This window comes from Mauremys reevesii, linkage group 5, assembly GCF_016161935.1.
Source record: "Mauremys reevesii isolate NIE-2019 linkage group 5, ASM1616193v1, whole genome shotgun sequence".
NCBI lineage: Eukaryota > Metazoa > Chordata > Testudines > Geoemydidae > Mauremys > Mauremys reevesii.
The window spans coordinates 514,869-537,926 of NC_052627.1; the positions used below are offsets into that span (position 1 = coordinate 514,869).

Here is a 23,058-nt window from a genome sequence, read left to right on the forward strand (position 1 = left end):
TTTAGTCATCCGGTGCACTTCTGCCCAGTTCAGTTGAATCTTCCCAAACCAAGACCTACCCATTAAGGCTGGGTAGTCACCTCTCACCACAAACAGTGGCAATTTAGCTGCCTGTCCATTGAGCTCCACCTTAACATCAATAGTGCCCAACATGGGCACAGCTTCACCTGTATATGTCTTCAGAACAGTTTTTGTTGCCTTAAGTGGAAGATGCTGTAGCTTTTCCTTATACACAGTCTCAGGAACCAGCGAGACAGCTGCACCGGTGTCCAGTTCCATGCGTATAGGTTTGCCCTCCAATAAAGGGGTTACCCAGTATTCATGTGAGCCCGCTGCCAAAGACAAAACATGCAGTGGCACTTCCTCTTGTGAGGAGGTGTCACCTTGATCATCCTGGGTCTGCTCTAGGGTATGCAAGGTTCCTCTTTTTGTCGGCCAGACCACAGGCCTCTTTTTCTTTTGTTTACAGGCATACTCAATGTGTCCCTTTTTGCCACAGTGTCGACACACCAGGTCCTTACACCAGCATTCTGATGCCTGGTGACCCAGTTTACCACAGCGGTAACATTCTTGACTCTGCACCGTTTTGTGGGTCAGTTCTTGTGACACTTTTTGCACCCTAGGGGATGCACCGATGTATTGTGCCTCCCTTGTAGCCAGTTCCATGGAGACAGCAATATCAACAGCCTTCTGTAATGTAAGCTGAGCCTCTGTCAGTAGGCGCCCGTATAGCTTCACTGCAGAGGCCACACACTAACCTGTCACGCAGGGCATCATTTAACATCTCTTTAAATTCACAGTGTTCTGCTAGCTTTTTAAAATGGCTACAAATTGTACAACTGTTTCATCTTCCTTTTGGTCTCTTTTGTGGAACCTATATCTTTCAGCAATTACCAGTGGTTTTGGGGAGAAATGAGACCCCAGGATTTCCACAATGTCACTGTAAGATTTAGTCTCAGGCTTAACAGGGTGCAGTAAGCTGCGTAGCAGAGAGTAGGTTTTGGCCCCTACAACAGTTAAGAATATTGGCACCTTCTTCGCTTCTGTAATGTCATTTGCAATACCAAAAAGCTCAAAACGCTCAGTATACACATGCCACTGCTCTGTATTCTCATCAAAAGGCTCCAGGGGCCTGGTCAGAGTAGCCATGATTTTTAGTTTCACTTTCACAGTCAGTGCAAACAAGCAGCTTTTTTTGTTTGTTTGTTCTTTACCTTGACTTCTACTTCCTTCTGTTACTGGAGCAGCACCAGGATCCCATCCTCGTCACCAGTGTTAAATCCTTGGGGCAGCCGGTGTAGGAAGCAATCACTTGAGGCCAGAGAGCAGGCAGCTAACCAAAACCTCCATTTTATTTACAGATATACAGAGAGCTCACACAGCCGGTTGAAACCGGTTGAGCTAACCCATAATAATCTAACTCAGTTGCCATAGCAACAAAAACCATGACAACCAAATACACAACAGCCCTGTTGGCCGGCTCCTGGGCCGCTGCGATCAGCTGTGCCGCTGCCTGGCTGGGCGGCCGCTTTTATAGGCCCCCTCCTCCGCCTAGCTCCGCCCCCTAATCAGGGCTCAGCAGTCTGCCCCGACAGAGAGAGACACAAGCACCCCAAAGACAGACGCAAACACAAGATACCTGGCTCCTCCAATGGGAACTCCCACTCAAACTCCCCTGTTATAATTATATAATTGCCTATGGGACATATAGGGGGAAAGGTATTAATTCTTACGGACTCAAGAATTACTCCTCCTCATCCTAAAAGTGATACATTAATATACCTGAAACCTGGGACTTCTTTCTTACTAAGTCAGTTCCCTCTGAACAAGCAACTTGTAGCTTCCACTACCCTGGCTTTTCTTCCTGTCTTGCATAACTATAGTGACTTTAGAGCCTATGAGATAGCATACGGTCATCTGAAAATTTAAACTCATTGTCTGAGTGCCTCACCCACCTCATCTGAATTGCAATTGGTTTGCACAGAAGGAGAGGCCCAAGGTTTTTTCTATAAAGGGTGTTTCAAACACAGCTTGAACCCTTGTCATACAGCACCATAACTGCTCAGAGGAAAACAGAACACAAGTCACAGAATAGCAGGAAACCATGGCTGGTGAGTAAAATACAAGTCTTTCAATAAATAACCTGCAAGCAACTGAATAAGGTTATGTTCCCTTATAGGGATGGTTTATTAGTGGGGAGTTGTTGCAAAGGGCTCTAAATGTTGCAAACGCTATATTCTGGGATTTGGAATAAGTTGTATTACTGGTAACAGATATTTTAAACATTTATTTTCCTAATTTTTTAATAATACAAACAGAGAAAATAAGATATTCCGTACATTGTAATACTAGAGTACACTGTTACAAAACAGATGCAGAGCACAATGGGTTGTGGAGAACCACTAAGACTGTTTAGATCAGGTGTTCTCAAACTGGGGGTCGGGACCCCTCAGGGGGTCACAAGGTTATTACATGGGGGTTTGTGAGTTGTCAGCCTCCACCCCAAACCCTGCTTTGCCTCCAGCATTTATAATGGTGTTAAATATATAAACAAGTGTTTTTAATTTATAAAGAGGGTTGCACTCGGAGGCTTGCTGTGTGAAAGGGGTCATCAGTTCAAAAGTTTGAGAGTCACTGGTTTAGATGTATTACCCAAGAATGTACCAAAGTGTACAGAATGTGACTATTTTATGCTGGTCAGGTTAAATATTAAGAATTTAGAAGGCAAGCTAGAGATATGAATCAAAGCTAACTATTACTAATATAGGCACTTACGGTAGACATTTTGTGAGCATTAATAATATACTTCTGTGGACTCGGTCTCATGTCTACAAATACTTACTGAAAACTAGCTCTTAGGATGGAGTCTGTGTTTATAGAAGTAAATGTTTGTGTGTTGAGCACACATACAGGGCTAGATACCATCCTGTAGATGCAGGGACTGTACACTGCACCCCTTGTACTTGAAGGAGCAACTGTACCTAATGGGGACAGCACCTTTAAATCTAGAGAGTGCTTCCTATGAGCCCCAGCAGTGAAGTCTATCCTGGATAGAGATTGTGCCCCTCACTTGGCATACCCTCTTTGCCAGAGTTTGGAGCCTGGGCTCTGCAGGCATAAGGTGAATCGTGACCATTACTTGGTGAAACTGATAAGAGACACAGAGAACAGTGTCCAAAGAGCAGAAACAAAGAGCTTGATTTTCCTCTCATACTGATGTAAATGAAGACTAAATCCACTGAGGTCAATGGAGCTGCACAGGGGAAGTGAGAAGAGAATCCGGCCCATGGACTCTAAAAGCCATGCGTTTTATCTATACAAGATTTTTTTTTTAAACAAACACAATTTCTTGGGGTGATTTGAACCACTTACTATCTTGGCATATTCCTCACGGATTCATTCTGCTAATGCTTCCTAACTTGTTGGTGAAAATGCAGTGTGTGGCCTGCCAGTGCCCACTTGATGAATTTCTAAATGTACCAGGTGGGCTCTGACATTCCATTCATCTAAATGTTCACCTCTAAGAAATGACCTGAGAAACAGGAGCGTTGGAAAGGGGTCAGATGTGTATTATGGGCAGGTACCAAAAAATCTGCTCCATTAAATATTGCTTAAGTAAACAGCCATGAAAAATGCTACTGGGCTGTTTAAGAGAGCTCTTTGTTAACAGAGGGAGTATGTGTTAAATCTGGATAGTAAAAACAATAACCACAGATTGCAGCAACAGGGAAATAACCACAAATCCACAATTTCCTCAGTGTAACACTTGCACAATGATGTGCCAACATCATAGCCAATACTTTAACAAGTGGCTTTCCAAATATTTTCCACTAAACCTCCAGTATGCTCTATTTACCACTGGCATATGCTCACAGAAGAAAGCAGGAGAGAATAGGGAGTCTGTCCATTTGTGTTTTTCTCCATTTAAACAAAATTCATTCTCATAATCCTAACTGGAGGAAGAGACAGCCCCACCTGACAAACAAGCTAGCACTTGGTGGATGTGGTCAGACTTTTTGTGAAACACTCAGAGCACATTCACAGCCCAGCCCAGCGTTACATTTGTGGGATCTGAGGAAGGGGTGTAGACCTGGGGGAAAAAGTGTGGGGGATCCTCCCCATGGTGCTGTGTAAATGCAGGACCTGCCACTTGGTGCTATCAGGGCTATTTTAAAGGAAATATTTTGCTCTTCAGCAGATCCATATGAACCCAGGTAAGTCATTTTTGGCAGGGCTAATTTAGCAGTGTCCAGAAAGGGGTTCATGGAGCCCCTGCTACATCCCAACTGTCAAGGATTCAGCTGCTTGTTTCACAATCTCCTCTCAGTCATAGTCAGACATTGTTCAGCCTTCAGCCCTAGTAACATAACAAACAATTAAGGTATGAGTCATACTCAGGAATATCTTGTGTGGACGCTAGAACCATAAAGCGGGAGCTAAAGGAAATGCAAAGCAGATATTGGATCCAAACCCTAGATTAAACATTCACTGCCATGTAGAATGGTGATTACAAGAAACACTTCTCACTTGTAAATAGAATATGCAGTATTAGCTGGAGGTCACATCGTCTGTATATTATCTACACTGCACTTGTGGAATTTGTGTAAGTGATATGCATGGGAGAGAGATGGAGACAAATGCTTAAACAAAGTCAAATCTAATTCTGAAGGGTCCTGGATGGCCATGTTTAGATCCAGGGGTGGCTCTAGGCACCAGCAAAGCAAGCAGGTGCTTGGGATAGCCCGTTTGCAGGGGCAGCAGCCCACAGGAATCCAGCCTGGGAGCTGAGAACCAACAGGGGGCCCTGGGAGCTGTAGTTCCTTGGTTAGCTCCCTGCCTATAGAGCCAACCCTGGAGCAGGAAAAAAACTACATTTCTCAGCATTCCCTTGGCCGCTATCAACAGGAAAGGGAGAGGGAGGGAGTATGGTAGCTGAAACCTCATGCTGTGCTTGCTGTGAATGGAGAGCTCACTGCTAGAGCGGGGTGGCACTGTGAATGGGGAACAAGTGTGCCCAAGGAGTAGAAGGCTTTGGCCCAGATATCCCCTTCAGAAGACATCCCCAGACTGGATTAGGGATACTGGTGTGACCTCACCTTGCAGCCCCCAAAGAAGGAATTGGGTGGACTAAATGGAGAGTGCCCCTCTCTATCTGAAGCCTAGCAAGGGAGGTATGTGGATCCCACTAGAATTTAAAATGAAAAGTAAGGGAGGAGAGGCTCTGCTAGGGGACTTCAGCAGCTTTAGATACAGTACCAGGCATGTAGGAGGATTTCCACTTCTGAGCCATGGAAGCAGAAATTGACTTTTCCTTTCCAGATTTAGCTAATATTCAGAAAGGGAATCTTGCACCTGCCTTCCAGATTTGAACACTTCAAAATTCAGGAGTGCTCAAGGTCAATTTGGGCAGCTGTTACTTCATTTCTCCCAAATCAAATATACTGATCCACTGTCACTTGCTGTAGAAAAAGTAGGATAAAATTGAGCAAGAAATGCTTCCCAGTGGTTTTTAGGACTGGAATTGCTATTTTCAACAGCCATTGCCTTTTTTTTTTTTAGTTTTATTCGTTTAAAAGGAATACAGTGATACTGCATTGGCAAATTCCCCATAGAAAGAAAGAGTGGAACAAAAGAATAATAAAGGCACCTCAACTTTTCCTCATTTATGGAGGACAGTCTTATAATATGTATCCAGATATCCTGCAATCACACAAGCTGAAAATTGTTCCACTTTACTGCAGTTCTGTAACCATGTGGGAACCAGTCCTGTCTGTGTTCTCTGCACATCCAAAATTCCTGCTGAATGACCTGCCCTGGGAGCGAGTTACCAGTGACCCAGGGCTGGGGCAGAAGGAGGGTGCAAGTGGTGTGGGGGATGTGGGAGAACCCAGGGCTGGGGCAGCAGGGAGTGTGGGTGGAGGGGGCAGAGCCCAGGGCTGGGACGGCAGGGGTGTGTGTGGAAGGCACTGGTGGGGGAAGGGGGGAGCCCAGCGCTGAGGCAGCGGGGGGGTGCGGGGCGGTGGGGGAGAGCCCAGGGCTGGGGGGACAGGGGTGTGTGGGGAGGAGCCCAGGGCTGGGGTGGGGGCAGCCAAATTTTTTTTGCTTGGGGCGGCAAAAATACCTAGAGCCGTCCCTGTTTAGACCTTGGGATCAGATTTAACAGGTGTCTTGTCTTGATGTGTCAGAGACCTGAGCTGACTTCCTGCTCTTTGGAGCCACAGGGGCTGAGTTTGCTGCAGAAGCGAGTCACATCACTGTTTAAAATATAGCAACATGTCTCAGCTCTATAGGTTTTTTGGAATCTCCTGCTTCCTTCCCAGAGGCCAAGAGGATTCCCCTGTATGACCCTGCTTTATACCTCAAATTTTCAGCCTCACATCACAGCCAGTATGTTGTATTTTGACTGAAAGAAGCGGTCTGTAGAATTAAACTGCATTCTTTATTCAAGCAACTCACTCTCAATTCCACCATCTCTCTCCTCTCAGACACTTTCCCAGCCTCCCTCTAGTACTGCAGTAACCAACTCTTGTTCTATTTTAGTCAGTACTAGCTACAACAGTCTCTGCTTTGAGAGATTCCAATTCCCAAGAAGCCAGATAAAATGCTTGCAAAATGAACAATTGGTTCCTCTGTGTGATGGAGACACAAACACAGGAAGAAGCTCCTCCATCAAATTGCCTCCCATTGCCCCAAGTCACCTGTACTTAAAACATGTACAACTCCAAAGAAGATGCCTGAGATTTTTTTCTGTCTATCCCTAGAGAATCCTCTGCCCCCACAAGGCCTTGGGATTCTCCTCAGCTTTTTTCCCCCTCTTCTCACAGCTCTGACATTGACAAATATCAACTGGCAGCTTGAAGCAAATGCGAGTGCACACCATACTGATAGATACTCCAGCACAGAGCTGACTGTGAGGAGAGGACAGGCCTTCACTGTCATCCTGACCTTCAACAGAGCACTGCAGTCTGGAGAGAGCTTAACATTCACCGCAGAAACAGGTAATGCTCCCACTTCCGTCCCTCTCACAAACAGGTTGCTGCCTCAGACTGGTGATGCCCTTCCCCCGCAGATGCCCACTCACCCTGTCAGAAGGAGGTAATAATGCCCGCACAAACTCATCCCCTCAGAGCCATTGTTAACACAGTTTTACCTATCCATGTGATTGTGCAGGGTGTTAAATGTACGACTAACTTAAGCTAATGGTATTTGGCATCAATTTGTCTATAACATGCTGACATATGGTACAATCTCCCTCATCACGGGTTGCCTCTCTGCTGGGTTGAATAGAAATTGTATGTGGTTTCAGAGTGCAAGAGAAATCTCAATGTTCTTAATCCTCTTTGAAAGGGCCAAAGCCATCACTGCAAGCTAAGACCCAGGCTGTATTTGACATCTCCAGCACAGCAAGCAATAGTACCTGGAGCGCAGTCCAACAATCCACCGACTCCAGCTCTGTCAGCATCTCTATTTCCAGCCCAGCTAATGCTGCCATCGGACGCTACAGACTGAGCGTGCAGCCTGCCTCAGGTGGTAGTGCCCCCCGTAGGACCCTTGGAACATTCGTTCTGCTCTTTAACCCTTGGTCTTCAGGTACAGACACTTTGGGTTGCTCGCTAAGTAACTCACTGCAGCTTTAATATGTGTAGCTTGCTCATCTGATGTACTGAACAGTAACAATATGTACCCTAACACTGAGTGCCAAGAGTGGGAATCAAGTGTGTCCCAATACCTTCCAGTGACACAAAAAAACAAACAGCTGAACGTCTTAGAGATTTACTGTATAGCGCACAGTAGGGAGTGCACCCCACCTCCTCTCTGTGCAGAGTCAGGGTACTGGGGGATTCCCAACAGAAAAGCTACAAACTCATCATGTTAACACTGTAGCTAGTGTGTGATTATGGAGTCCTACCAGAGAGCCCTTACCCTGAAAGGCATAGACAGAGCCCTGTGTCTCCCACACCTCAGCACCACCATAGAAGAGAAGAGACTGGGCACTACTAGGCACTGTACTATCCCTGAGGAAAAAAAAGACAAGGCCCTGAATCTATCCCACACTAACTTTCCCCTGCAGGACAGAGACTTAGCCACAGGTGTGTCTTCACTATCCCCAGTCCCTCTTCCTTCACCCCACAACTGCAAAAGGGTTGAATTTCTAAAATCCATTGATAACATTGAAAGCAGAGCAGATGGGTGTTTATAGGAGCTCATCTGAGGCTTTCAAACCCATGCCCCATTGTGGCTTTATAGCACCTCTGCTTTGGATTTTCAGGGGATGATGTGTTTATGCCTGACAGCACTGAGCGCAAGGAGTACGTGCAGGAAGAGTTTGGAATTGTCTTTACGGGCAACATAAACCGTATTAGCAAGATGGGCTGGAATTATGGCCAGGTAAATGCAAAGTGAAGAACTTGGTGTTTGGGCCTCCTTTCTTCTCACAAGCTAGATCAGTACCTTGCCTGCTCTTTCTAGCTCATACTTTGTGCTGCATTATATACTGCACTATCTTTGAGAGACCTTCTGGGGCACTGGCAGCCACTAGCCATGTTCCTCTGCACCTCCCAGTGACTTATCTGGACAATAGGAGCCTGGTCACAGGCATCAGGCCTCATCTCATGCCCCACTTTATACCAATTCACATAAAGGTCAGTATCGATAACTGGGCGTCTCTCATAAACCAGGACTCCCATAGTTCAGCTGTAAACGTTTTAAAGTCTCTGCTGGATAACACTGTACACAGACGTGACTGCTGTGATGCTGGGCAGCACTATCCCAACTCTTATTACACAGTCATAAATTTTGAGGCCTGAAAGGACCATTGTGATCATCTAGTTTGACCTTCTGAATGACACAGGCCAGAGATTTGTATGCAGTAACTCCTGCACCAAGCCCATAATTTATGTTGGAACTAGAATGGCTTGTTAAGAAATATGTAGACTGTTATTTCAAATACTGATTTAGACTATTGTACCCTTAAGATTTATTAAGGAAGAACAATTTGCACCACCTATATATTAACTTATTTTTAAAACACAGTTTCAAGAAGACATTCTGAATATCTGCCTTTCCATACTGGATAGAAGCCTAAGCTACCGTAAAGACCCTGCCACTGATGTGTCTCGCAGAAATGATCCCAAATACGTGGGCCGTGTGCTCAGTGCCATGGTAAGAAAGGGGTTGATTTACTCAGCATTAGAAACATTGCAAAATCCAAATCCACTAACTGTTTCTTTAAAAGCAGTTCTTTAAAAGCAGATGGAAGATACTTCCCTGTGAGGGTAAATCCACTGTTTGTGTGGTTCAGAAACCACAGTGACGGATAACTACCCGATTTGTGCATGCAAGTTCTTCTTAGTCTATGGTATTTCTGAGACATTTGTCACTTTGGTATCTAGTTGTCAGACAAAATAAAGGAGTTCCTATCTCAATTCCCCCCCTTAAACAGAGAGTGAGAGTGGGTCTGGTGGTATTTACAGAAGTCATTCGTGGTAGTCTTACATTTTGGCTTATTTGATCACGTCTGGTAAGGAGTTCTATAGGCAAGGGATTTTTTTTTTACTGAGAAGGCTCTTCCCCAGCACCCTAGATGTTACTCCTGATCTCTCCAGTTGCTCTGCCACTGCAGTAGACAATTTTATTCTCCAGGGCTACCATTCCTTCCACGAGCACTAAATTGACTTAAAAGTTTATAAAGGTAGCAATAAAAGCAGGAGACAAAATAGTATTAAGATTTTTGCATCCAGCCAAGAATTTTTTTCTAGTACTTTCAGTTTAAATCCATGACGCTGCTCCAAGTTGTGATGTACATCTCTCCACATAAGGGCTTGTTGGTGCTGAAACTTAGCGTGTTTCAAGCTGGGGGAGTACATCTGCAGCTGGCACATGGATCCTGATATGATACACTAAAAGTTCTGTAAAGTGCTTTAACCTACTGCTGTTATTTTTGGGTGGGAGGAGTGGAGGGGGCTAAATATTTTAATTTATTGATTAAATACATCACCTATGTCCCTTAAAATAAGATATCTTCTTTGTGGCAAGCCAGTTCCCTGAAGTAGCTTTGCCCCTTGTCCAATGATTAGGGCACTAGCCTAAGACTTGAGAGACCCAGGTTCAGTTCCTTCCTCTGCCACATTCTCTCTGTGTGACCTTGGGCAAGTCACTCAACCTCTCTGTGCCCCAGTTCCCCATCTGTAAAATGGAGTTATAGTAGTGTCCTATTGATCTGTGGATCAATATAGTAAAGACTGTGTTGTACTTTGAGATCTACTGATGAAAAAGCACTTACATAACAGTTATACAAGGTATTAATTAGTACTATATGCCACACAGGGCTGTTTCTTCCTCCTTCTACTGCAAACTATGCTATGTGTTAATCTAGGGTATATTTTTTCCAGGTCAACAGTAATGATGATAACGGGGTGCTGCAGGGAAAGTGGACTGGAAATTACTCTGATGGAACAAATCCAAGCAGTTGGAATGGAAGCGTTGAAATCCTGCGAAAGTGGAAGGATGCAGGATTTAAACCTGTTAAATATGGACAATGCTGGGTTTTTGCATCAGTGCTGAACACAGGTATGTTTCATTAACACAGATGTGTTTGTTGCACAGGCTCCATTATGGGAAATGCTAAACACTATATACTGAGGCCTGTTTCAAAGCACTGACAATGCCAGAGCCTAGTTTGGCCAGATCACTATCCAGAAATATTAGCTGAGGATTGTAGCATAGAAACTTTGTATCCCAGAAATGCAGGTTTTTAATTATTTGTTTTGATTTCTTTAGTGCTCAGGTGTCTGGGGATTCCTACTCGTACGATTTCAAATTTCAACTCCGCCCATGACACAGATAGAAACCTGAGTGTGGATGTATATTATGATGAATCTGGAAATCCTCTCAGCATGGGGCGTGACAGCGTCTGGTAACCAACTATTCTTCTAAATATCTGCAGTATTAAGCATTGACATCACCGGGACTTATAGATGCAAGTCAAAGGTATGATTTGGTCCCGGGCATTGATGGGATAGATACAGACTCCTCAACCAAAGCGCGTAGATTTCCATACATTGTGAACATATAGTTAAAGCTGCAACTCAAAACAAGACACACATCATTAAATAAATAACAAAACAATAAAAAGTATGGAAACCACCAGCTAGGATTACCCCAATCTTCACACCCAAATTATGGTCTCTCTCTCTCTCTCCAAAGAACAGAACAATTCTCAATGATCAACACTATTTAATCTACATGTACCTCATTTAGTACAGAGTGTAATTTAACAAAGAGTTACAACAGTCACTTGAAGCTAAATTAGAAAGAGTTATAATAACATTACAGCTTCAGGACCAAAGTGGATACAAAAATCTAAGGTGTCAACCTAAAAATATCACACAATGGGACTTGATTAGTTTGAGTGTAGATTTTTAAAAGGGTGCACACAGTGGTGTTGGAACAATTTATATAGTGGGGGTGCTGAGAGCCATTGAACCAAACTTGGATATGATGGAAACCACTTCAAGCCAGGGGGTGTGGCAGCACCCCCAGAACCAGCATCTGTGTGTGTACATTAAGATGTGAACTTTCAGCATAACCAGGACACAGGCTTCCTTTATACAGGTATAACTTGTCCCCATATCAGGTCACCGGGGTGACAATCCACAGAATTATGCCCACAATTAAATGTTAGATGCATAAATTAAGATACAAATTTAGCGTGAGATTATGCTGTGCAACTGTAGAGGTGCTCAGGAAGGGACAGCATCCTGGGTACAAGGACCAGGCATAATCTCAGTCCTTGTGCTCCAGGGAACACTGTTGAACCCAGTGAAAGCTGAGAGTGCTCAAAACCTTTCAAAATCAGGTCCAAGGCTTCCTGTACAACTATAAAATTTCTGAGATTATTTTCAGTTATCTCAGACATAAAATTCTTGTTGATTTTACATTTCCCAATGAAACTCCCATCCAGAACTTCAGGTTGAGATTCTCAGGATCAAGTCTGAAATATTCAGTCTCAGGAGAGAACATAGAATCATAGAATCTCAGGGTTGGAAGGGACCTCAGGAGGTCATCTAGTCCAACCCCCTGCTCAAAGCAGGACCAATCCCCAACTAAATCATCCCAGCCAGGGCTTTGTCAAGCCTGACCTTAAAAACCTCTAAGGAAGGAGATTCCACCACCTCCCTAGGTAACCCATTCCAGTTCTTCACCACCCTACTAGTGAAAATTTTTTTCCTAATGTCCAACCTAAACCTCCCCCTCTGCAACTTGAGACCATTACTCCTTGTTCTGTCATCTTCTACCACTGAGAACAGTCTAGATCCATCCTCTTTGGAACCCCCTTTCAGGTAGTTGAAAGCAGCTATCAAATCCCCCCTCGTTCTTCTCTTCTGCAGACTAAACAATCCCAGGTCCCTCAGCCTCTCCTCATAAGTCATGTGCTCCAGCCCCCTAATCATTTTTGTTGCCCTCCGCTGGACTCTCTCCAATTTATCCACATCCTTCTTGTAGTGTGGGGCCCAAAACTGGACACAGTACTCCAGATGAGGCCTCACCAATGCCGAATAGAGGGGAATGATCACATCCCTCAATCTGCTGGCAATGCCCCTACTTATACAACCCAAAATGCCATTAGCCTTCTTGGCAACAAGGGCACACTGTTGAATCATATTCAGCTTTTCGTCCACCGTAACCCCTAGGTCCTTTTCTGCAGAACTGCTGCCCAGCCATTCGGTCCCTAGTCTGTAGCAGTGCATGGGTTTCTTCCATCCTAAGTGCAGGACTCTGCACTTGTCCTTGTTGAACCTCAACATATTTCTTTTGGCCCAATCCTCTAATTTGTCTAGGTCCCTCTGTATCCTATCCCTACCCTCCAGCGTATCAACCACTCCTCCCAGTTTAGTGTCATCTGCAAACTTGCTGAGGGTGTAGTCCACACCATCCTCCAGATCGTTAATGAAGATATTGAATAAAACCGGCCCCAGCACTGACCCTTGGGGCACTCCACTTGATACCGGCTGCCAACTAGACATGGAACCATTGATCACTACCCGTTGAGCCCGACCATCTAGCCAGTTTTCTGTCCACCTTGCCGTCCATTCATCCAGCCCATACTTCTTTAACTTGCTGGCAAGAATACTGTGGGAGACTGTATCAAAAGCTTTGCTAAAGTCCAGAAATAGCACATCCACTGCTTTCCCCTCATCCACAGAGCCGGTTATCTCATCATAGAAGGCAATTAGGTTAGTCAGGCATGACTTGCCCTTGGTGAATCCATGCTGACTGTTCCTGATCACTTTCCCCTCCTTTAAGTGGTTCAGGATTGATTCCTTGAGGACCTGTTCCATGATTTTTCCAGGGACTGAGGTGAGACTGACTGGCCTGTAGTTCCCTGGATCTTCCTTCTTCCCTTTTTTAAAGATGGGCACTACATTAGCTTTTTTCCAGTCGTCCGGGACCTCCCCCAATCGCCATGATTTTTCAAAGATAATGGCCAATGGCTCTGCAATCTCATCGCCAACTCCTTTAGCACCCTCGGATGCAGCGCATCCGCCCCGTGGACTTGTGCTCATCCAGCTTTTCTAAATAGTCCCGAACTACTTCTTTCTCCACAGAGAGCTGGTCACCTCCTCCCCATACCGTGCTGCAGAGTGCAGCTGTCTGGGAGCTGACCTTGTCTGTGAAGGCAGAGGCAAAAAAACCATTGAGTACACTAGCTTTCTCCACATCCTCCGTCACTAGGTTCCCTCCCTCATTCAGCAAGGGGCCCACACTTTCCTTGACTTTCTTCCTGTTGCTAACATGCCTAAAGAAACCTTTCTTGTTACTCCTAACATCTCCGGCTAGCTGCAACTCCAAGTGTGATTTGGCCTTCCTAATTTCACTCCTGCATGCCTGAGCAATACTTTTATACTCCTCCCTGGTTATTTGTCCAATCTTCCACTTCTTGTAAGCTGTTTTTTTGTGTTTAAGACGAGCAAGGATTTCACTGTTAAGCCAAGCTGGTCGCCTGCCATATTTACTTTTCTTCCTACACATCGGGATGGTTTGTTCCTGCAACCTCAATAAGGATTCTTTAAAATACAGCCAGCTTTCCTCGACTCCTTTCCCCGTCATGTTATTCTCCCAGGGGACCTTGCCCATCAGTTCCCTGAGGGAGTCGAAGTCTGCTTTTCTGAAGTCCAGGGTCTCTGATCTACTGCTTTCCTTTCTTCCTTGTGTCCGGATCCTGAACTCGACCATCTCATGGTCACTGCCTCCCAGGTTCCCATCCACTATTGCTTCCTCTACTATTTCTTCCCTGTTTGTGAGCAGCAGGTCAAGAAGAGCTTTTCCCCTAGTTGGTTCCTCCAGCACTTGCACCAGGAAATTGTCCCCTACACTTTCCAGAAACTTCCTGGATTGTCTGTGCACCGCTGTATTGCTCTCCCAGCAGATATCAGGGTGATTAAAGTCACCAATGAGAACCAGGGCCTGTGATCTAGCAACTTCTGTTAGTTGCTGGAAGAAAGCCTCGTCCACCTCATCCCCCTGGTCTGGTGGTCTGTAGCAGACTCCCACCACGACATTACCCTTGTTGTTCATACTTCTAAATTTAATCCAGAGACTCTCAGGTTTATCTGCAGTTTCATACCGGAGCTCTGAGCAGTCATACTGCTCTCTTACATACAACGCAACTCCCCCATCTTTTCTGCCCTGCCTGTCCTTCCTGAACAGTTTATACCCATCCATGACAGTGCTCCAGTCATGTGAGTTATCCCACCAAGTCTCTGTTATTCCAATTACATCATAATTCCCTGACTGTGCCAGGACTTCTAGTTCTCCCTGCTTGTTCCCCAGGCTTCTTGCATTTGTGTATAGGCATGTAAGATAACTCACTGATTGTTCCGCTTTCTCGGTCATATACATATACAGAATTACAACATTTGCTATAGTAAGTATAAATAACAGACAAGGAGTGCATTTCCTGTAAATTAGTGGAAGGCTGGAAGTGTTGAGGGCCCTTAATGAGGACCATTACTTGCTGAGACATGCCTGATCCAGAATCAGGATAATTTCTTATTTGACATAGCTTATAACAGCAATAAAGTAATTAATATTTATGCTGTTTTATTTACCATTTTTTTATTTTCTTAGCTATTAGAGATCACTACAGAAACCACTGGGAAAACCATGCCTCACTGAGAATGCTCTGTTAGGGGGTATAATGTGTGGCTAGGAAATGTATTAAGTTGTGCAGCCATTTAGTGTATTTATGGACCCCATTCTCCCATATGGTCTTTCTGCTAGCAGTAAAGAGTAGCCAGAAAGCCATCTTCATCAGCAACCTGAGGGCTCCCCTAGGGGAAAGGAAGTTTTGGGATCACCCTACTGGCAACTCCCAGTTCACAGTATGAGGCCAGAGCACTGCTGCACTCCTGTAATCCCTGGCTGCCACAATATGCTTTTGGGGCTGTAAGCAACTGAACGTAATTTAGAACTCCCCTAAAGCTGCAGTGAGTTGTGTCCTGGGCCAAACTGGTTCCTGGCTCAAGGAGCCTCAAAGGCAACATGAAGCCTCTGTGTTTGTTTGTTTGTTTGGCTGGTCCTTCAGCTTGAACAATTTGGTCAGATGAGAGAATCTGGATTTACAGAAGTGGATACAATCAGTGACCCTCAAACTTGCTACACAACTGTCACACATTAGTTATTTACCATGTTTATTCTTGTCTCTAGGAATTTCCATGTCTGGAATGAAAGCTGGTTTACCCGAAGTGACCTGGGGCCCTCCTACAATGGATGGCAAATTCTGGATGCAACTCCCCAGGAGAAAAGTGCAGGTACAGGGATTTTAATTCCGGAAAATGTTAAAGCAGGGGGAACGCTGTATAATTCAGCGGTCCTTGACACACGGTTTATGTCTAATGTGCATTGCTTACATTCTATTAGAGTGTTTTGACTAGTCTAGCCCTAACTGATTTTCTTTTCCTTGATACTCTAGGAATATTTCAGTGTGGTCCTGCTTCACTTATAGCCATCAAAGAGGGTGATGTAGACCTGGACTATGACTCTCCATTCGTATTTGCTGAGGTGAATGCAGACCGTATCACCTGGACTTACAACATTAGGACTAGAGAGGCAAAGCCAATCTCTTCTGAGACCAAGTCAATTGGCCAGTTCACCAGCACCAAGGCAGTAGGCAGTTATGCCCGTGTAGATGTCACTAATAATTACAAATATGGAGAAGGTAAAGAGAAAATCCTCTGTTTCTTGATAGTACCACAAAAGTTTAATTCTTAAAATGGTAGAAACATTGTAATAGGAGCCAGTACCTTAGCAAGCACTACAACAGCTAGGGCAAAAGTTACACTTTTGGCTCCTACAGTGCTAAGAAAAGGAGGAAGACAGAAGGAATAGTAATGTGCCATACTATTTCTGATATGTCAGTTTTGACTCATGAGACCTAGGTAATGTTGCTCTTAATTATATTGTGCAAAACATGTCCTGTCCCATCCTGTCCATGATAACACAGGCTGCTCAAATTGCATTTGCTATTGAACAACAGTTATTAGGTTTCTATACAGTACCTATAAACTAAGATAGACAGATAGCAAACTCCACAAGAAGGGCAACCCTTTCAAAAGGACCTCAACCGGCCTCTAAATGTGCACCTTCAGTTTTGCCAGTACAAAATACAGAACACAAACATCTTTAGCTAAGTTTGCAGGTGCAAACAAGAGTAAGACACAAAGAGTGCTATTAAAAATGTCTAAATGGGGGAAGGGCTGATCATTCAAACTGTCATATTAGAGTAGGGCCTGTTCACGTAAGCTGCAGGCCTGTCAATCCCATCAGTTTAGAGGGCTGCTTTGTGTTACAGAATAAAGTGAAGCAAGTTGAAATTTATATTTACCACTTGTACAGCCCTAGGAAAAGTTGGATGAGGGAAGGTTTGGGAACTAAGCTTTAGTTCCTCTCTGGAATTAACAGGTTTAATGCTCTCAAGTTTAAGGACAGCAACTCTGAAATCTGAAATGAATGCATGCCTGTCACTCATCCAACAGGTTGATCGTGGCAGCAGTAAACAGTTGCTCTGTCTCCCCTGGAGGCAGATCTGGCAGGGCCCTACATCCTGCTGGGTAAGCTTGTCAGTTAAAAGTGGAGAGACAAGATGGGTGTCTCTCTAAATATCCTAGGACCAACGCCGCTACAACTACCCTGCATCCAACATTTGAAAATGGACATATTTTACTGGTTTTTTACTATTTTCATGGTGCGCGCGCTCTCTCGCTCTCTCGCTCTCTCTCTCTCTCTCATAGGCTCTCAGAAGGAAAGAGAAGTGTATGAAAAGGCTCGTACAAAGCTGCGCCGAGTACATGGTTTCAGTGCCACATCAGAGAAGCGACCAGAAATTGATCAAAAGCCTGAAATTTCAGGGAAGTTCAAGGTGGATGGCTCCTTAGAGATCGGCAAAGATGTCAGCCTAATCTTGGTTCTCAGAAATGTGACCTCTGATGCTAAGACTGTAAAGGCAAATATGACTGCTTGGACCATTGTGTACACTGGGAAGCCAATTCATGAGGTCTGGAAAGACTCCCTTTCATCTACTCTTGCTTCTGAAGAAGGTAATTTTTCATATAATTGTGTAACCAAAGAAACAATTTTGTCATAACAGTATGAGAGAATTAGATGTAAAGGCGGCAAAACTGAGGGAATGAAGAAATCTACTAAGAAAGGTGCAATGGGAGAGGGTCTTAAATTCCAGCCTGGAAGGAGGCTGGGGATTCTTAAGAGACATCATCATTAATCCAAAGCAGGTTAAAGTTCCTCTAAAAGAGAAAAATCTAAGAAATAAAACATTTCCCATATGATTCCCAAACACTGCTCAGATATAAGGGTGCGGGGAAAACATACCAGAAATGAAGAGGTAGTGGCAAGTAAACCAGAATACTCAGTTAACAGAAGCTAGCATGGAAAAGATAAGGACAACAAAAAAGCAAGACGAGTTAATGGCAGCCAAAGGCTTCTGAAAAGTTACATGGATTTTTATAATGGGAAGAAGCAGCACAGTAAAAGGAAGAAAACTGGTTCATGCGGGCGGGGGAGGGGGGAATGAAATTATTGATGATTCAAAAGTGGCTGAAATGTCCTGTTTATACTATATCTTGAACAAAAAGAAGCCTGAATTATTAGTACAGAAGGAAAATGCTGTAAAATAACTTTGGATAAAGAGCAGATAGAAGAAAGCTTGAGAAAATGCAAGTATACTCACACACAAGCAGGTCCAAGTGATGTGTATCTTAGGGAATTAGTCCTGGATAGAGCCTGAGAGGCCTTTCCCATGACAATTAAATAGACACTGGCACTAGTTAATGAAATGCAAAGTGGCAGGTTATCTGCCTCATCACCTTCTAGAAAGAACAATGGGGAGGAAAAAAGGGGCACAGAATGAGGCAGAAGGAATTGAAGAGTAACCAACCCCAGTCCAGTCCCTGACAGGCAATGCAGCAAGAAGTGAGAGAAAAGCAGGGAAAGCTCATGTCCTGTCTAGCACCAGATTCTGGGTGATAGGAAAATATTCATTTTAGGTGAATGATATTTGCTAGACTTTTGCAAGTGCATCTCATCCTATTTATGTTATTTTTTCCTTTCAGAGAAACAGTTTCCCATTAAGATAACGTATGCTGAGTACCAGCAGAATTTAACAAGCGACAACATGATTCAAGTAACAGCTTTGTGTCAAATTGAAAGTGGGATTGATGTGGTGGTGGAAAGAAACATCACTCTGGATAACCCTGACCTTGTCATGCAGGTAAAGATCTGTCCCTTTGCAACCTGGAGAGGGAGAGCGCTTCAGCTGCCTCACACAGTTAATCTGAGCCCAGCTTTAGCACTGGGGAAAGGGGAAGGTGAAAGGAGGTTTAGACTGGATCTTTTGCTTCCTACATCTACTGTCTTTACCCTTGAGAGAGATGCTCTGTTCTCATCCTGCCATGGTGGGGTGTCTTAAGAGTGCCCAACATTTCATGAATCATAACATCATTTTCTGCTTCAGAATGTGATCATGCAAGTGTTTGGTCTGTACAGGTGCTCAGTGATGCAAAAGTGAATGAACCGGTGAATGTGGAAGTGATATTTACCAATCCTCTCGACCAAGAGGTGAAAGACTGCGTGCTGCAGGCAGAAGGCAGTGACCTGCTGAAAGGAAAGCTCAAGATAGAGTAAGTACAAGGAGCATCAACTTCTTGACATAAAAGATACCACCCAACCCTAAGTCCTGTTGTGTGTTTTGAAGCAAATGTTGGCATGACACCTTTTTCCTCTGGCTGTGACCACAGAGGTCTGTACGTGGAAATGAGACTCAAGATAAAAAAAGATCTGATTTTTAATGAGGCCTCAACCTGACCTTTCTTTTGGCACTGCAGTTTGTAGGTACCAATAACTGTGGCCACAAGTTGGTGCTATTTATTCACCCATTTACCTGACTGCACTCACACATTGGGTAAAAGTCTAAATTATATAAGTGGGGCTGAGGCCCTGGCAGCCAGTCTGCAGGTGCAATCTATTAAACTTGAATATTATGGCAGTGCCAGCCAGGTCACACCCTACTATACAAGGCATGATACAAAGTGATGGTTTCTACACAAAAAAAGCTGTACCTGTTAACCTTGGGTCCTTTTAAAAACTTTTTAAAATGAACTGTGTATGTGCAAATCTGAGTACTTGTGTCTCTCTCTCTCTGATTTTCACCCATATCAGGTAGGTAGAGGTGCAAGTATGCAGATTTGTGCCTGCATTTCAAAATGTGAACATTTCAATAAGTTCAAATTTTTCAGACAGAAATTGCACCCTCAAAAGAAGGCCATCCTTCTGAAAATGTACCCCCATCTCTCTCCACCTAGAACTACTGCTGGTGGAAAATTCTTCCTGCAACTAGTATATGAGAAAACTACTGATACAAAGAGGCTGGGTTTTAATAATCCAGACCTAAATCATAATGTTTAGAAAGCCAGACATGCTAAGAGTTTGAAAGCTATAAAATTTGTGTATTTAGAGATAAAAATATATTAATTATGGAGGGACAGAATGGAAGGAGTGGTTAATATTGTGATAAATACTTTTTTAAAACAAGAGACTATTTCTCCTATATAGTAACCATTGGCATGTATGATTTTTCAACCTTGGTTTTGAAATTCAATAAATGTCATTGTTTTGGAAAATGTAGAAATACAGTAGGGGTTAGATCAATAAATTGAAACCCTTATTTAGTAGGGGGCACTAGTGTATTTGCTACTGATAGATGAGGAATGGGACAGCTATAAAGAGTTGGAATGCAATAGATGCTATCCAGTTCATTTTTCTTGTATGTTTGGATCATTAATGTTTTGTAATGCTGGAATTTTAAATTAGAACCAGGAAGGGTAAATTTGCAGCCAGACCTCCATCTGGCCTTCACAGAACTGCACACACAAACAAATGCCTGCCAAAAATTCCATTTGCCTATGCCCTTTAGTCTAACACCTGCATATCCTTAAACGTAAGTGAAAATGCCAACAAAACTCTGAATTATCTATCGCATACTCAAAGTAGGGATCTCCAAAGTGGCCGAAGGGAGCTAGGTACCCAAGTCAGCGTTGGAGATTTAACTCCTTTAGGCCCTTTTGGAACCCCATTGTATAGTTCCTCCTCCCTACTGACAGCAATGCATAGGGGGGATGGCTGGCAGGGAAACTCAAATATAAAATACAAGGATGTTTTCAATTGATATTTCTCCTTTTTTTCTGTTTTTTAGAATGCCCTCACTACAGCCCAGGCAGAGTTCCAAAGTACCGGTTGAAATCATTCCCACCAAGAGTGGAACCAAGCAACTGCTCGTTAATTTCTCCTGTGACAAGTTTCCAGATGTCAAAGCCTTTGAGACCATAAATGTGGCCAACTGATTATAAGATGTGCAGTTGTCAGTCTGTCTGTATAACTTTGAGTGAAATAGTGCAAGAAAGCTCCTGTCTTCTGTGAACAATTAGTAAATCAGTCTATTTCTGCTATAGAAACAAAATCCACACCCTGTCTGACAGGAATTATCCTGTTACATAGTTTTATCAAATTCATGGCTGTGAAAAAACATGTCATGGACCATGAAATCTGGTCTTTTGTATATTTTTACCCCATACTATACAAATTTCACAGGGGAGACCAACATTTCTCAAACTGGGGGTCCCAACTCAAAAGAGGGTTGTGGGGGTAGTCACAAGATTTCTGTGGGAGGGGGGGTTGCAGTATTGCCACCTTTACTTCCATGCTGCCTTCAGAGCTAGGTGGCTGGTGAGCAGTGGCTGTTGGCAAGGTGCCCAGCTCTGAAGGCAGTGCTCCACCAGCAGCAGTGCAAAAGTAAGGGTTGCAATACCATACTATGCCACCCTTACTTCTGTGCTGCTGCCTTCAGAGTTGGGTCAGGACCCCTACAGTTACAATACCGTGAAATTTGAGATTTAAATATCCTAAATCATGAAAATTAAGATTTTTTAAATCCTATGACTATGAAATTGGTAGGGCCCTAGTTATACATTTCAATATGCAATTTCAATATGCATATGTACTGATGTAAATTTCCAAATTTTAAATATACTATCTGCACTTCTCTCCTAATTGTGTCTGGTTTTCTTATGCCTTTTTTAATTTGGACACTATTCCCTGTGGCCCCAGGTACTACTATAATCTACTATGAGATCCAGACCCTTCTAGAGTGAGCAACACTAAACTGTATATTATTTTAACATTGAACATGACTTATCCTGTGCAGAAAAGACAGGATATTGCAACAATTTAAGCCACTCTTATGAAAAGGTTCTATAGAATTTAATAAGGATGGAAACCAATAGGGTTCTATAGAAATTACTCAAAAAAGATATAGAATAATAAGATTCTTTTTATGGCTTTTAAACCAGCCTACAGAATTCTATCACAGGCATATAATTTTCTATTAAATTCTGTAAGTTTTTTCTAAAAGATATTCACTATTGAAGAGCTGCTGTCCTACGTTATTAACATATGGAGATATTCCTATCTCATAGAACTGGAAGGGACCTTAAAGGTCATCAAATCCAGTCTCCTACCTTCACTAGCAGGACCAAGTACTGATTTTGCCCCGATCCCTAAATGGCCCCCTCAAGGTTTGAACTCACAACGCTGGGTTTAGCCCATTTTAGATCCTCAGCTTCTTCTCTAGCATTATTGTTCCTTCCCCCAAAACTTTTTCACTGTTGAGATAGTTGGTGAGACCTACGCTGTACCAGGTGCTTTCCAAACAGAGGAGGTCACAGTCCTTATGCTAAAGAGTGAACAATTTAAAAAGATAAAGACAGATGAAGTGTGGCAGAGAGGGCTATGACCTCTAGGCAGACAGTATATCTACAATGCAAATACCAGTATGATTGTAGCTTGAGTAGACATACCTGCACTAGCTTTCATCTACCTAGCATAGTTAAAAGTAGCACTGAAGATGCAATGACATAGACCCCAGTATAGGCTATCAACACGAGTGCATAAGAACATAAGAACATAAGAAAGGCCGTACCGGGTCAGACCAAAGGTCCATCTAGCCCAGTATCTGTCTACCGACAGTGGCCAATGCCAGGTGCCCCTGAGGGAGTGAACCTAACAGGCAATGATCAAGTGATCTCTCTCCTGCCATCCATCTCCATCCTCTGACGAACAGAGGCTAGGGACACCATTCTTACCCATCCTGGCTAATAGCCATTTATGGACTTAGCCACCATTAATTTATCCAGTCCCCTTTTAAACATTGTTATAGTCCTAGCCTTCACAACCTCCTCAGGTAAGGAGTTCCACAAGTTGACTGTGCGCTGCGTGAAGAAGAACTTCCTTTTATTTGTTTTAAACCTGCTGCCTATTAATTTCATTTGGTGACCCCTAGTTCTTGTATTATGGGAATAAGTAAATAACTTTTCCTTATCCACTTTCTCAATATCACTCATGATTTTATATACCTCTATTACGTCCCCCTTTAGTCTTCTCTTTTCCAAACTGAAGAGTCCTAGCCTCTTTAATCTTTCCTCATATGGGACC

At 43.6% G+C, this 23,058-nt stretch overlaps 1 protein-coding gene across 1 annotated transcript; it reads left to right on the plus strand.

The window, feature by feature from the left end:
- The first annotated feature begins 1,955 nt into the window (after nucleotides 1–1,955).
- LOC120405615 (protein-glutamine gamma-glutamyltransferase E-like) lies at nucleotides 1,956–21,308 on the plus strand. Its single transcript, XM_039539259.1, has 13 exons — nucleotides 1,956–2,111; nucleotides 6,825–6,998; nucleotides 7,348–7,590; nucleotides 8,270–8,388; nucleotides 9,034–9,162; nucleotides 10,392–10,569; nucleotides 10,780–10,915; nucleotides 15,709–15,812; nucleotides 15,974–16,219; nucleotides 17,292–17,597; nucleotides 18,627–18,784; nucleotides 19,060–19,193; nucleotides 20,765–21,308. The coding sequence occupies exons 1-13, from the start codon at nucleotides 2,105–2,107 to the stop codon at nucleotides 20,910–20,912; spliced, it is 2,082 nt and encodes a 693-aa protein (XP_039395193.1). The 5' UTR covers nucleotides 1,956–2,104; the 3' UTR covers nucleotides 20,913–21,308.
- Nucleotides 21,309–23,058: the final 1,750 nt, after the last annotated feature.